This window comes from Heteronotia binoei, chromosome 18 (genome assembly GCF_032191835.1).
Source record: "Heteronotia binoei isolate CCM8104 ecotype False Entrance Well chromosome 18, APGP_CSIRO_Hbin_v1, whole genome shotgun sequence".
Lineage (NCBI taxonomy): Eukaryota > Metazoa > Chordata > Lepidosauria > Squamata > Gekkonidae > Heteronotia > Heteronotia binoei.
In genome coordinates, this window is record NC_083240.1 from 18,057,380 (window position 1) to 18,073,876 (window position 16,497).

General features: G+C 47.7%; 1 protein-coding gene across 2 annotated transcripts in view; it reads left to right on the forward strand.

Annotated features, from left to right (window-relative positions):
* Positions 1–16,497, forward strand: part of KAZN (kazrin, periplakin interacting protein) — a 446,286-nt gene that overhangs the window by 417,607 nt on the left and 12,182 nt on the right. For both annotated transcript variants that reach the window (XM_060259107.1, XM_060259108.1), the window contains one exon: positions 15,078–15,214. In XM_060259107.1, coding sequence (XP_060115090.1) covers positions 15,078–15,214 — 137 coding nt within the window. The remainder of the gene's footprint in view (positions 1–15,077; positions 15,215–16,497) is intronic.

Here is a 16,497-nt window from a genome sequence, read left to right on the forward strand (position 1 = left end):
TTCTCCCCGTGTTCTTCTTCCCCACCGCCTAGCCGCCAGCCCTCCCCTCACTCATTTGCTCATTTTCCAGTCCTTCCAGGGGGCCCCACCAGAAGACATGGGCTTTGGCCGCTGGCCTACCTCAGTGTATGTTACCACCAGGCCTGCTCCACTCTCTCCGGTCATTGCAACCTAGGGTTGCCAGCCTACAAGCAGGGCCTGGAGATCTCCTGCTTCTACAACTGATCTCCAGCTGGCAGAGATTAGCTCCCCTGGAGAAATGGCTGCTTTTGAAGGATGGACTCTAGGGCATTGTGCCATGCTGAGGCCCCTCCCCTCCCCAAACCCTGTCCCCTCCTGGATCCACCTCCAAAGTCTCCAGGTATTTTTCAACACAGACCTGGCAACCCTATTGCAACCGGAAAGTCATAATATCCATACTTAGGGGTTCCAGTTTGGGTTTTTATCTAGGGTTGCCAAGTCCAATTCAAGAAATATCAGGAGACTTTGGGGGTGGAGTCAGAAGACTTTGGGGGTGGAGCCAGGAGCAAGGTTGTGACAAGCAAAATTGAACTGCGAAGGGAACTCTGGCCATCGCTTTTAACAGGACCGCAACCTTTTAAATGCCTTTCCTCCGTTGGAAATAATGCAGGATAGAAGTACCTTCTTTTGAAGCTCATAGAATTGGACCCCCTGGTCCAATCTTTTTGAAACTTGGAAGGCATTATGGAAAGAGGCACTGGATGCTATGCTGAAAAATTGGTGCCTCTACCTAACCCCCCCCCCCGAACCCCAAATACCCATGGATCAATTTTTCATTATACCCCATGGGAATCAGTCTCTATAGGATATAATGGAGTGCCTGGCAGACATTTCAGTTTCTGATAACCCTGAAGCAGGGGGAGGGCCTCCAAACCGGGGGATCCCCTGTCCCCAACTGGGGATTGACAACCCTAGATAACAATTCAAGGATCGGGGCTGGGGGGGTAACACAAGCAAGTCCCCATATTCACTTGCAACAGGCTGGAGGCGATGCGATTTTTTAAAAGTGTGCTTGGGATGGGTAGGAATCCCACCTGCAGTGTCCAAATGCCACACACAGGGCCTTCTGGACCGGGGCCAATCCGTTTCCTGGGTTATTCTATGTGTTTATTATACTATGTGTGTGTGTTTACTGGAAGTTAACTGTGTGTGTGTATGCACACAGTATATGTATGCTATGTGTATATACTCTTAACTTCCATTTCAATGTATCTGAGGAAGTGTGCCTGCAAACGAAAGCTCATACCTTGAATAAACTTTTGTTAGCCTGAAAAAGTGCCTATACATAGGTGAACAGCAAATTAGCATACGGCTTAATGAAGACGTTTTGACATATGCAAAGACTAAACAGGAATAATAGGCTGAGTTTATAGGTCACAGTATGCTTGGATTTAATTATGGGGGGGGGGGAACGGTGGAGCAATAAATATGCCAAAGTTGGAGGCTAATGTGTAAAGAGTACAAGATCTTCATTGTCTTATTCTGTTATGGAAAATACAGAGACAAAATTACCAGGGTAATAATTACAGACGTACCTGTTGGGTGGAAGTACAGTTTAGTGCGGACTGAATAACTCTCAGTAGATTTGACCGTTCACCTTTCAGCCAACTCTTAAATGAATTTTTAAACAAAGGCGCCCGTCACCAAAAGGTTTTTGAAGAAAAAGTTCAATGAACGTTCCTGCTCATATTAGAAAGGAAGTGTGAGCTTTGATGTGTGTAGACATCTATTTTTAATGCTCGGGTATATCTTTTTTAGTTATTTAATTCAGGGCAGCAAGAGATAGCGCCTCTCCTCCTCACCCTACCACATTTATCATCACTACAACCAGGGCTTTTTTTGTAGCAGGAACTCCTTTGCCTATTAGGCCCCACGCCCCCTGATGTAGCCAATCCTCCAAGAGCTTACAGGGCTCTTCGTACAGGACCTACTGTAAGCTCCAGGAGGATTGGCTACATCAGGGATGCGTGGCCTGATATGCAAAGGAGTTCCTGCTACAAAAAAAACAAACAAACCTGACAACAACCTTGTGAGGTAGATTAGGCTGAGAGTGCCTTGTAAGACTCAATAGCCCCAAACCATCCAGAGTAAAGAACTGAAGTGAAGGATCTCACCCAGCCCCAGCCTGAGACTCTTGAACTGCTGCACCAACCAAAACAGCCTCCAAAGATATACCTCACAGCAGTCTCCGGTGGTTTGCAGTCGACCTCCCTCACATCAGCTTCAAAAGTATTGTCAGTTAATCTGCTAACGAAAGCGATGGAAGCTTGGCAGCTCTCTCGAAAGAGCCCTCTCAGCCCCACAAGAATTACATGCGTGTGGAAACTCGATGCAGGCAGACGGATCGGCTTTGTTGTTCTCCTGCTGCGTTTCTCTCTGCTCTCCCTATCCTATTAGCTTAAGTCAAAATGACAGCCGCTTAAAAGGAGGTTGGCTGTTGCTTAAAAACAGCAGATACCATTGACTGAAAACTTCTCGCCTCTTTTGGGGTGGGGAGGGAAGGAAAGATGCTGAGCTGCTGCGGGGAAGCGGGAATATTCCCTCCTCCTGCGGCATTCCAGCAAGCAGAATGCATTTAAACACCCCCCCCCCCAACAACGCTTTGCAAATCCCTCCCTCCCCTTTAATCTTGCACTTTATCCAGACATGACCAGCTGAATTGGAAGTGGTGTTCGTCATTTAAAACGGTGAGATTCCCCAAAAGTTCTACAAGTCAAAGTATTCCCTGGATATTGCTAATATTTAGTATTTCTGTGGTGGTAGAAAATGCCATCAACCAGTTTATAGTGACCCCAGAGGGTTTTTAGGAAGAGGAGATTGGGTTTATACCCCACCCTTCACTACCCCAAGAGTCTCAGAGCCAGTGCCAGTTTAAGCCTGTGAAGGCCCCTAGGCGGTCGAAATCTTTGGGGGCCCCTTGCAAATTATCTCAGAGGCTGAGCACCTGCCCCACCACCCATGGCCCCTGCTACAGCTTGCAGACACCTTCTTAAAAGCCCCTTTTACTAAGCTATGGGGGAGAGGCGGAGAGAGGCAAACTTGGTGACAACACCAGCAGCAGCCTCACCAGGCGAGATGGGCAAAGAGCAGCTCAGCTGCTGGCTGCGAGTGCAGACTGAGAGGGCTGCAAGCAGGGGGGAAACCAGGGGGGAGCCAGCCCGGGGCTCATAAAGGTGCAGGGGCCCATAGGCCAGTGCCTACTTGGCCTAATTGTTAATCCGGCTCTGCTCAGAGCAGTTTACAATCTCCTTCCCCTCCTCTCCCTGTGACACTCTGAAAGGTAGGTGGAGCTGAGAGAGCTCTGAGAGAATTGCTCTTGAGATGACAGTTGTGAGAGAACTTGTGACTGACCAAAGGTCATACCAGCAGCTGCAAGTGGAGGAGTGGGGAATCAAATCCGGTTCTCCCGGATTAGAGTTCCCTACTCTTAACCATTACAGCAGACTGGCTCTCTTAAGGCAAAGAGATGAGCAGAGGCAGAGCCAGTCTCTGTGTAGTGGCCCTGGACTTCCTTTGGTGGTCTCCCATCCATGTTCTAACCAGGGTCGACCCTGCTTAGCTTCCAAGATCTGACCAGATCAGGCTAGCCTGGGCCATCAAGGTCATGGCATCGCACTAACTGGTGGTGGAAAATGCCAGCGAGTCACAGCCAATTTATGGTGACCCCCATAAGAGTTTGCAAGGCAAGAGACATTGCAACGTTGGTTTTCCATTGACTGCCTCTGTGCAGCAACCCTGAGCTTCTTTGGCGGTCACCCATCCAAGCAGGCCTCAGATTCAGCAGGAGCTCACAGGAGCACAGCTCCTGAACCTTTCTGAGGGTTCCCCCTCTTCCTCCCCACCTACCTTGTCCACTGAATAGTAGGTGCAGCTGCATAACAATCCCTGGATTAGGAGAGCAGGAAGCCAGCCAGCCACCAGGAGCTTTGCCGCACCCCCAGCAACCCTAATTAAGCCCTGGAGACGCCTGCGCCACCCTTTCTCCACTTCTTATGTGGTTTTGGGTGGCAGGTGGCTTGCTGACCTTTTGACTGTGTGTGTATGTGTGAGGGTGGCCCAGGTAAACATTGAGAAAGACGTAAAGCGAGTGACGCTTCAAAATGAAAGGTCGGTTTTGGCAGGCCCAACGTCTTCTTGGGAGGTGCCTGCAGTTAAAACAAGTTGCCAGGAGGAGAAGCGTTATTATGCCGCTAAGATTGCTGCGTGCTAGGAGCGGAAAGGCCCTCTTTCTTGCTAACAGCTCCCCCCCCCTTTTAAAAAGTTAAACTGCACCCTACGCTATAACTTCAAGGGATATTTGACTGTGGTCAGAGAATGGGCGATCAATCAAAAGTATCTGACCATTTGGTCCTACAGAAGTTTGAAAATTCTTAATATTTGTGTTCCCGAAAACGTCTTTGCTCCACCTGGGTGTTTCCTTTGCAACTAGGGAGGCCCAGTGTTGCCCTCCATATCCAGTTTTTCTTTCCTCCGCCCTCACAGCATAATTTGGTTTGCCTTGAATATTGCATGTGCGCCATTGAACTCTTAAATCTCCACCTGTCACTGCAAGCGTCGAGAACACCTCAGTACTACCTGTGTGCTGTGGTGTGGACCCAGCAATCAAAAGATGATTCTCCCCCCCCCCCCCTCACCAATCCAGGCCTCTCTGCCAATGTTGGCTTCACTCGAAAGATTAAATACTGATCCATTCTCTTTCTTTTTTTTCCTTAAAGAGCAAACAGGGTAGCTACTGGCTGCTTACATCCCATTTCGAGCCGCTTGCATCCTGCGTTTTTATGATATTCCTCTATAGCTTCGCTTCCCCCAAGAGGCCGAGATGAAATGGAAGGGATTCGGCAAACATGTGGATTCCATAGCGGTCGTTGCCGTGGCAACCATAGCTACGTTCTCCCTTTCTCTTGGGGGTGGCCAGCGCTTTAGAAAATGTAGGTGGTGTGTGGAAAAACACACACACAACCACTTTGCTATCTTCCTTTCCTAAAGCTCTTTGTAACTCCAGGAAGGTTGCTCAGCTAGGGATGAGCTAGGGTCCCCTGTTGTTTGTATTTTTTTTTTACAAAGAAAGGTTGATGGTTTCCATTTTGCGCTTGGTGCTCCTGGCTGCTCGAGTTCATTTGTGTGGTGTGTACAAATTATCTGGTACTTACTGCGTACATCGTTTTCCAAGGGATACTTAGCTTACCGCTGATTTGCTGAAGCACAAGCACCGTTGAAAACCATGCCCGATGAACATTTTTCAAAAATCTGGGTGGTGAAACAGAAGAAGATTCCAAAATAAAGAATCACTGGTTTGATTCATGCAGGGGAAAGGCAAGGTTAAAACAGCGCGTGTGAGATCATTCCTGAACTTCAGCTTATCTTGCCTATAAATCATGTCTGGTCAGCCTTATCTATTTCTCTCTATGGATGGGCAGGAGATTCAAAACCGACAAAAGGATAAACTTCTTTACGCGGTGAGCGATCAAAATGCGGAGTTCGCTGCCGGAGAATGTGACGATGGCGCAGGCGTAGATAGCTTTCAAAGGGGATTTGACAGATTCGTGGAGGATAGATAGGTCTGTCGGTGACTGCTAGCCATGGTGACTAAAGGGAATCTCCACATTCGTTGGTAGTAAATCAATTCTAGGAGGCAACAACAGGAGAAGGCCTCAGCCTCTGTGCCCTGCTGTTCACCTTCTCCCACCCAGAGTGACTGATTGGCCACTGTGTAGAATAGGATGCTGGAGAAGATGAACCACTAGTCTTATCCAGCGGAGCTCTTCTTACATCCTTCAGCCAACTTCACCAGGCCTTCTCAAGGCAAGCTTTGAGGCTGGGACCCTCTATGGAACCTGCCACAGTACGTTTTCTCCTGATATCTCTTAACACTGCTGCTTCAAATTTGCCTGTACTTCTTTGGACCATCTTGTGTTTGGTTTTGCAGTCTCACACTTCACTGCCCTGGACCACCATACTCGCCTCTGGCCCCAGTTTGGTGTAGTGGTTAAGAGTGTGGACTCTAATCTGGTAGAACTGAGTTTGATCCCCCACTCCTCCATATGCAGCTGCTGGTATGATCCTGGGTCAGTCGCAAGTTCTCTCAGCTGTTTCCTCAAGAGCACTTCTCAAGAGCTCTCTCAGTCCCATCTACCTCACAGGGTGTCTGTTGTGGAGAGGGGAAGGGAAAGGAGATTGTAAGCCATTCTGAGATGCCAAGTGAAGTAAAGGTAAAGGTAGTCCCCTGTGCAAGCACCAATCATTTCCGACTCTGGGGTGACGTCACGACGTTTTCATGGTGGACTTTTTACAGGGTGGTTTGTCATTGCCTTCCCCAGTCATCTACACTAGCTTCCTCCCAGCAAACTGGATACTCATTTTACCGACCTCGGAAAGATGGAAGGCTGAGTCAACCTGGAGCCAGCTACCTGAACCCAGCTTCTGCCGGGATCGAACTCAGGTCGTGAGCAGAGAGCTCAGACTGCAGTAGTGCAGCTTTACTACTCTGCGCCACGGGGCTCCGAGTGAAGGGTAGGGTATAATCCAATCTTCTCCTCCTCCCACTCCCCATCAAGTTAGGCTCCCTCCAACCAAGGCAACCTGGCTTCACCCCAAACAGAACACTAGAGGAGACCATAACGCTGATGCGTTGCACCGTGGAAAGCCCACTGTTAGCAACATCTCATTTTCATGGACCCAAACATAGCCACGCACTTCCTTCCCAGCCAGATCCAAGCCATTGCACTTTCTGACTTTTTGTTGTAACCCAAGTCAGGCTGCATAAACCAAGCTGCTATCCTGAACTCCATTTGGTACTTTTCCAGCGGCTGGAAAGCAAGTCCCTCGGCTGCCTCCACATGGGAGCACGGTGGCAGGGCTCCTCGACCAAGGTCACAGGAAGGGTTGCCTTCTGCCTCCACAGGACTGGCACAATTACTGAATTAGTTATGGCACCCGGAGGCCACCTCTGTCCATTGGAAGTGCTGGGCACGTGCGTGGCCGTGTGTGCCATTTTGCTCTTCAGAAGCTGACAAGGGACCTAATTAGACAGTGCCAACGATGGAAGACCTTAGCAAAGGTACAGCCAAAGGAGAAGGGCCAGCCCCGGACAGAAGCTTCCGCGGCTGGTTCTAAACTCGAGGCAGCTGTGCGCGTGCCGTCGCATACAATCAAAATATGTCAGAAAGATAACCAGCGTCTGGGAAAGTAAGGCCAGATTGCACGTCGTCATGGATACAGAGCTGTATTTTTTCGCAACAGTTTGTGCACACAAATATTGCCAGCGGGCCCAGCTTTCTGCATGCGCTCTCTCGCTCTCTTTTTCTCTCTCTCTCAAAAACATAGAGCAGACAGAAACCCATGACGATGTGATGAGAATAAACTGCTGAAATACATACTTTATTTGACTTGGGGGATTTGGGCTTCCCAGTTGCAAAGCTAGAGGATTCTTGACAACGTGCCGCAATTGAATGGCACAGGCGTTGGGGTGTGGAAGAGCAGAGGACTCACACCAGGGGGTAGGCGAACCACAAATCTGCCTGGATTTTGGAGGGGGGATTGTTTTATTTATTTAGTAGGCTTATATTCCGCCCTTTCCCTTAAACGGGCTCAAGGCGGATCACAACATATAATAATAGCAATAAAAATCTACAAAGTTAAAACACTGCATTAAAGTTAAACAGTAAAAGCAATAAAACAATAAATAAAATGCACCACCGACGAAAAAGGGCACAGCATATCAAGTAACCAGTTATAGGCCCACATGAAATGATGGTAGTAGCAACAAGGGAGGCCAAATGATGGAATAATAGGACGCCCACTGCCTCAACCATAAGCCCGGCAGAACAGCTCCGTCTTGCAGGCGTCAATTTGCCATCAATTCACAGCTGACTTATGGCAACCCTGTGGGGTTTTCAAAGCAAGAGAGTTCAGAGGTGGTTTGCCATGGCCTGCCCTCTGTGTAGCTACCCTGGACTTCCTTGGTGGTCTCCCATCCAAAAACTAACCAGGGCCAACCCTGCTTAGCTTCTGAGACCCAACGAGATTGGTCTATCCAGGTCAGGGCATCTGGATATTAGGTAACTTCATTTCCTCAGTCTTGGGGTTCTTTAGAAGAACCAGTAGACCAGGGGTGTCAAACATGCAGCCCGAGGGCCAAATCAGACTGCCAGAGGGCTCCTATCAGGCCCCCGAGCAACTGGCTGTCGTCTGCTTCGTTTTCTCTCTCTCTAGCTTCCTTCTTGGCCAGTTTGGTGTAGTGGTTAAGTGTGCGGACTCTTATCTGGGAGAAGCGGGTTTGAATCCCCACTCCTCCACTTGCAGCTGCTGGAATGGCCTTGGGTCAGCCATAGCTCTTGCAGAGTTGTCCTTGAAAGGGCAGCTTCTGTGAGAGCCCTCTCAGCCCCACCCACCTCACAGGGTGTCTGTTGTGGGGGAGGAAGGTAAAGGAGATTGTGAGCCACGCTGAGACTCTTCGGGGTGGAGGGCGGGATATAAATCCAATAACTACTTCTTCTTCTTCTGCATCGCAGCTTGCTTTGCCAGGCTTGCTCAATCACTCAGCAGAGCTACTGAGCCAAGCCTCTCTTCCTTCTGTTGACTGAGGCTCCTCCCCCTCCTGGTCCCCGGGGGGGGGGGGGGAGGGAAAGAGCCTTAGGGTTTTTTTGCCCAGGTTCCTGAATCACATGGGAGAGATACAGTAAAACCACCATTAAGTCCAACAAGTGCTAATGTTTTAAGCCATGTTTTAAGGTTTTTTTTTTTAAAAAAAAAACTTTAATTGTGTTTGTGTCTTTTATAAAGTTTATATCTCTGCCACCTGGCATTACATTTTATGACACAAATGGCCCGGCTCGACAAGGCCTCATTTATGTCCATGGGTTGTTTTGTAGAAAAAAGGTACAGGAGCTCAGTAGCATATCTCATTTGCATATGCCCCAGGATCTGTATGCATGGGGAACAGAACTCCCCACTGCAATTGCAGACCCTGCCTTGAGGTTCAGGAGCTGTGCTTCTGTGAGCTCCTGCTGAATTTAAGCCCTGTTTATGTCAGATCCAGCCTTCATGGCGAATGAGTTTGACACCCCTGCAGTAGACCTTCCCCAAACTTTGCATGTCAGCACAACACAGGGTGGGGTTTGCTAAGATAAGAATCTCCATCAGTAACAAGGGCAAGAATTAGACGGAAGCCCAATTGTCTGATTTCCCGATTCCCAGAAGTAGCATTCGGCAGGGTGTTCTCTGGCATTAGCCACACGGTCCCTAGCGCTGCACAGGGACCGTACCGAGTTGTGGCTGAATATTTCCTTCGCATATGAACTCCAGCAGTCCCTAGCGAACTCTGCGGACGTCAGCGTTGCATGTCCCCACTTGTCCGACACACACCAGTGCACATTAACAGGCTCACTTAGTCGACTGTCACTGTTCACTGGTGTACCTCTACAGGTGAGGACAGATGGAGCTCTGAGGGCATTCGCTGGGGTGGTGCGCCCTTTTTAAATGTGTACCCGTGTCGGTAGCATGGCAACGAGTCGAACGTCGCCGGCGTATATCATCTTGCCACTGCCTGTTGTCTGACTGCCTAAGGGCCTCCTTCTTCTTTTCCCCTCCTGTCAAATAGGCCACCAAACCGGCTGTGGGGCATTTCATTCTAGTGCTCCCTCTAAACCAAGGGTGGCCAAATTTGCTTAATATAAGAGCCACATAGAATAAATGCCAGAAGTTTGAGAGCCACAAGACATGAATGTCAGATGTTTGAGAGCAACAGGACAGGAAGAAAGGAAGGCAAATAGATGGGTGAGGTGGAAAGGAAGCAACTTTAACTTTAAAGGTATTCTCCAAGCCACTGGGTGGCATGCCTTGGAGAAGTGATTTAAAGAGACAAATGCCTTCTCCAAGCTGGCCGATTGGGTGGTGAGAGCCACACAATATGTGTGAAAGAGCCACACGTGGCTCCTGAGCCGCAATTTGGCCACCCCTGCTCTAAACAGTGGAGTCTTGTGAGCAAAAATTCTACTTCATGAACTGCTGGCATTAGGATTGTGCTGCATCAATTCATTTGCCCTGGGGCCATCCCTCCTGAGCTAAGACAAAAATGTGTGAGCCGGAGGCTAAAAAAACTGAGCTGGCTCACACTAACTCAGCGTAGAGGGAACACTGCCAGCAGGAAGAGGCAGTGAACGGACAGGCCAGCTAGCCAAGAAAGAGTAAGTGATCTTCTGGGGGAACCTGGCTATGAATTGTGTCTTTCTGTTTGGATCATGTGGGCCCATTCACAAGATTATTTATACATGCAGTGAGGAAATGCTGGTCGAATAGTCTGCACCTCTTCTGACTACAGGTGGAGGTTCATATTTTCTCCTCTCCTGTGTCCAAAAAACCCAACTCCCCTGTAAACAGAAAACTGACTAAAACAGGAAAAGGGGGAGAGGGGAACCTGTCTGCCTTATGTCTTTATAAACTGTTACTTCAAACAATGCACTTCTGAAGATCATGGAGATTTTGAGGAGAGTGTTGACTCCTTTTTAAAAATGAGGTTTTGGGTATAATTTATAATGGAAGCATAACTCTCTGATACTAGAGAGTGGTGGGACTGTTGTAAGAGTCTGGGCATGCTCCCCCAAGGTATAATCAGCTCATGGAAAGTGGAGTCTTGTTCTCCTCCAGTCCTTAAATTTTAGGGACTCCAAGGACTGAGCTATATATTACATTATTTGTAGCATAACTTAGCTCTAATTTGATTTGAAATAAGTAATGTAAAGCTAATATAATGAGCTAAGATTAACTTGAGAATTTTATAAATTTTACTATTTAATCTTTGAGAGAAGAATGAAGGAAGAAGATGAAGATGAAGAAAACATGAAGATGCAATGTTTAAGTGATACTAAGTTTGTACAGTGTAAAAGATTTTGTTGGAGTTGTTAATTTTTAAATTCTTCCTTTAATAAAGAAAGAAAATGCAAACAACAAACGAACAATGGGTAGTTGGCTTGTGGAACTCACTGTCACAAAATGATAAGTCCCTGTTTTAGATGGATTTAAAATTCAGGGCTGGAATTCTACCAGGAGCTCCTTTGCATAGTAGACCGCACCCCTGATGTAGCCAATCCTCCAAGAGCTAACAAGGCTGTTTTTTGTAAGCTCTTGGAGGATTGGCTACATGGGGGGTGGGGGGATGACCTAATATGCAAAGGAGCTCCTGCTGGAATTTCACCCCTGCTCCCCGTACAGAGGCAGGAATGGCTCTGCCAGTTGCTGAAGAGTAGGTGGCAGGTGAGGGTGGTCGACAGTAGTTTATGGACTTCCTGTGGCATCGTACTGGCCACTGTTGGGAACAGGATGCTAGCCAAAAGGGCTCATTGGTCTGAGCTGTTGTTTTGTATTCCTGTTCCCTTTTGCGCCAGTTTTGTAGAGTTCTGGAGGTGAAGGAATATCCCAAGCTGGAATCCACCATCTGTAGCCTGAAGTGGTACAGTCCTTTCTTACCACCTCGTCATCTGACATGTGTAAGCTGAACTTGGGATCTGTCCACCTTTGTAAAAGATCTTGTAGGTTTCTGAGATGCTGCTGGGCTTCAGTTTAGCTCTCTCACAGCTGACCAGCACAGCTAATCTCTGAAACTCTTGTCAGCCTCAACATATGGCAAACGCCAGGCCTCCACTTGCATACGCTATCACAGGGACATACAAACACACCTGTCGCTTCTCTCCCAAGAAGCAACGGAGAGGTAATCGCCGATTCATCCAAATTTCTAATCGCTTGGGACAAATAGCTTTTAAAGCCGCTTTCGAATGGACTCGCCTCTTTATAGCTCATAAATAATATAACGCTGGGTGTCGGGTCCATGGGCTGCGTGGTTGGAATGCAAAGCGGCCGCCAGGATCGCAACGGCCCTTAGAACACTCGGCTTGCCAAGTGATTCGCACTGCATAGAAAAAGAGACTTAGCTTAAGAGGAGAATATTTTGTTGCTGTTGTTGTGCCTCCGGACATGAACAGCATACTGATGGGCCAGCCGGCACAAAAAGGAGCTGGCTGGGGAGGGAAAGCAACCATCCTTTTAGGAGATGCAGCGGCTGATGGGGGGCGTGAAATAGGTTCCTGCCGAGGATGACGACACCATCCAAAGCATTGGGGTGGGGGATTCTCAGGATCCAACTAAATGGGATCAACCCCAACATGCAGAAGCAGCAGCAGGGGGAAGGGAGGCATTTGCAGGTGAGCTGCGGCATTGAAGGAGTGTTTAACCCCTTCCCTCCACACATATTACCTCCACCTGCCAGGACTGGAGGAGATAAGAAATATGGGGTTGAGGAAATTAGCCCATCATTCATTCATTCACTCACTCATTCATTCAGTTTAGTAAATTTATATTCTGTCCTACCCCACAGACGTGCTCAGGGCAGATTGCAACATCATCAACATTTAAACCTTAACACCGGTAGCATCAGTACGTTAAAACTTCAGAGCAGGAGACAAAGGTATAGAGGTTTACAAGATTATGCATGGGATGGAGAAAGTAGAGAAAGAAGTCCTTTTCTCCCTTTCTCACAACACAAGAACTCGTGGGCATTCAATGAAATTGCTGAGCAGTCAGGTTAAAACGGATAAAAGGAAGTACTTCTTCACCCAAAGGGTGATTAACATGTGGAATTCACTGCCACAGGAGGTGGGTTAGCAATTTCCAGCTGGCTAATAACCAATAGTGACATATTCCAGATGGGCCGTCGAAGGTCAAATGCTTCAGCGAGGGAGGCCAGTTTAATTTGGATGCCCGCTGCCTCACCCAAAGGCCTGGCAGAGCAGCTGCATCTTGCAAACCCTTCGAAAAGGTAGCAAATCTGGCAGGGCCCTAACCCCTGATGGGAGCATGTTCCACCAGATCGGGGCCAGGGCAGAAAAGGCCCTAGCCCTAGTTGAGGCTAGGCAGACATCCTTAGGGCTGGGGACAACCAGGAGGTATTGATTTTCTGAGTGTAAAGCCCTTGGGGGCAACTACAGGAAGAGGCGGTCCCTTAGATCTAGTCGGTGAAGAAGAAGACTGCAGATTTATACCCCGCCTTTCTCTCCGAATCAGAGACTCAGAGCAGCTTACAACCTCCTTCGCCCCCCACAACAGACACCCTGTGAGGTGAGTGGGGCTGAGAGTGCTCTCACAGCAACTGCCCTTTCCTGCTGCATTCCAAAAAGCACATGTTTCATATTCTGGCAGGGTTTTTTTAATGCTTTAATTAATAACATGCGGTGGTTAACGTACGATTCACATTGCAAGGCACACACTGCAGGCATGTTCCACGTAGCAGCAGCATAGAATTATTATTTTTTTAGGAGAATAAATAAATGATTACTCTTCGGACTTGCATAAAATAGATATAAGAGCATCACAGCCCTGTTGGATCAGGCCAACGACCCGTCTAGTCCAGCATCCTGTTTCCAATGCAGGCCAACTAGAGGGCCTAAAAGACTAGCATAGTCACCAACTCTTTCCTTTCTTGTTGACCCCGCTATTAACTGGCATTCAGACCTGCGTTTCCTCCAGACACAGAAGATCCATTTAGCTGTTGTGGCTGATAGCCGTTGATGGATCTATCATCCCTGCTTTTGTCTAATCTTGTTTTCAAGACCTTCTGAACTCAAAGGCCGTAGCTATAGCCAGTGTCAGCAAAAAAAAATTACATGGTTAAGTGAAGTGTGCCGACTTAGTTTAAACATCTTCTGAGGACATAGCATAAGGTTGCTTTAGATATTAAGAATTACCTGCAGGGTCAGGTCAAAGTTCATCTGATCCAGCCTCTTATTTCACACTTCCCCCACCCACCCAGCAACCAGTGTTCCCTCTAAGCTGAGTTAGCGTGAGCTAGCTCACATATTTTTAGCCTCCAGCTCACACATTTTTGCCTTAGCGCAGGAAGGATGACCCCAAAGCGCAATAGTTTATGCAGTTGCTCACAACTTTAATGCCAGTAGCTCACAACTTCAATACCAGTAGCTCACAAAGTAGAAATTTTGCTCTGCAGCTTAGAGGGAACATCAGCAACAACTGGTGCTTAAAGGTCTATGTAGATTTGCTTTAGTTGTCAGAACAGATTTCCATTGCTAGATCTGCCCCCTATAACTAACTGTATCTCATCCCTCTTAAAGCGGTGTAAACTGGCAGCCAGCCATCGTATCTTGTGGCAGTGAGTTCCACAAGCCAATGATGTGTTGCGTGCATCAGCTTTGTTGGCTGTTCACAAGTTTGAACATTTTAGGTGGAGAAAAAAATTCTCTGTCTCCACACCAGGAAGAACTTTATACCTCATTGTCATGCCCTCCCCACCTCACGCATCTCTTCTTAAATGGACAATTTAGCCTTTCTTCCTAGGGAAGGTATTCCTTCCTGCGCCTTTTGCCAGCTCTCTGAAAACTCCATTTTCTCTTGCCTACAGAACAAGTCCAGTTTTAAGTCCAGTAGCACCTTGAAGGCCAACAAAAGTTGCCCTGGCAAGCCCGATCTCATCAGATCTCAGAAGCTAAGCAGGGTCAACTCTCGCAAGTACTTGGAAGGGAGACCTCCTTGGAATACCAGCAGTCGGGAGGGCAGGGGCAGGCTCTATCCAGCCACCTCTCTGAATATCCTCCAGGCCCCCAAGTAGGAGTCATTCACTAGAGGTCACCATAACTTCCAGATGCACGCACACACAACACACACATAAAAAAATCCAACCCCCCCCCAAAAAAAAGTTTATTCAAGGTATGAGCTTTTGTGTGCAGGCACACTCCTTCAGATCAACACCAGCATCTTGCTGACAGTCCAACATCTTAAGACTCCAATATCCCAGCTCTGCAACTTCTCCCTTTCATCTGGAACACTGGGGTTTTATAACATCCAAATGTTTTGCCTGCCAGTCAAGAAATGGCAGCTTGAGCTTCCTCAAAAGGGATGAGAGGGTGATCAAAAAAAGGCGCAACGCTTGCCAGAAGGCGACCAAGATGGGAGCCTGTAGATTTTTTTTGGGGGGGGGGGGTGCCTTTCTTCTGCTGCCAGTCAAAGAGTTCTGAGCCGTACGTTTTGTTTTGTTTTTCCCTTTACCTCTGCAGCCATGAAAGCCGACCGAAAGCGTTTGAAGGCAGAGAAGACTGACCTGGTGAGCCAAATGCAGCAGCTCTACGCCACGCTGGAAAGCCGGGAGGAGCAGCTACGAGACTTCATCCGGAACTATGAGCAACACAGAAAAGTGAGGGAAGAAAGGTGGCCAGGAGGGGGGGGAGGGACCGGCTGCTGGGAAGAGCGTGATATCCATAAGCCCTCAGGGACAGGCTATCCCCAGGCTCCTCCATCATACCTCCCTCCTCTCCTCCTCAATTACAGCCACAGCTTTGGTTTGGGCCCTCTTCTCCTCCCCCTCATTTGCAGCTCCTCTCTCCCCAACTGGAAAAAACAACAAAATACTCTCTCTGTTTACAAAACTATATCTCAGTATAATGTATATTTGTTGTTCAGTCGCACAGTCAAGTCCGACTCTTTGCGACTCCATGGACCAAGTCATGCCAGGCCCTCCTGTCTTCCACCATCCTCCGAAGTCTGCTCAAATTCGTGTTTGTTACCTCAGTAACGCTGTCCAGCCATCTCATCTTTTGCCGTCCCCTTCTTCTTTTGCCTTCTGTCTTTCCCAGCATCAGGGTCTTCTCCAGGGAGTGCTCCCTTCTCATTTGGTGGCCAAAGTATTTGAGCTTAATGTATATAGTATATTAATGTATATAGTCTTCATCAATTCATAACAATGTTACAGTACAAAAGTGCAGTTAGAAAACCATCCAGTGCACACATAGCTACTGTCCATAAATCATAATTCTTTCTGAGTCCAGTATGACAATAAAAAGAACCAGTCCAGTTTCGTTTCGAATATGAGCTATTCTCCTTCTAGGGCCCGTCTTCCATATTCATTGGTTCAGTAGACTTTAAGTGCCACAACAATTCCTGGCTTCTTCTGGTTTTTTTATATATATTTTTATTTTTTTGTGGAACGCCATTGCCAATTTTTATCTGTCAGTATAACAGTATAATAGAAATTGGCAGTGGCATTCCACAAAAAATAAAAAAGTATGAAGAAAACCCAAAGGAAGCCAGGAATTGTTGTGGCACTTCAAGTCTATTGCTTTAGCCATATGAACATATGACGCTGCCTTCTACTGAATCAGACCCTCGGTCTATCAAAGTCAGTATTGTCTTCTCAGACTGGCAGCCGCTCTCCAGGGTCTCAAGATGAGGATTTTCATGCCTTCTTGCCTGGACCCTTTTTGGAGATGCTGGGGATTGAACCTGGGACCTTCTGCTTACCAAGCAGATGCTCTACCACTGAGCCACCGCCCTACTGAACCTATGAATATGGAAGATGGTCCCTAGAAGAAGGATAGCTCATATCCAGAATTGGACTGGTTCATTTTATCATCGGACTGGACTCAGAAAGAATTATGATTTATGGACAGTAGCTATGTTGTGTGCTGGATGGTTTTCTAA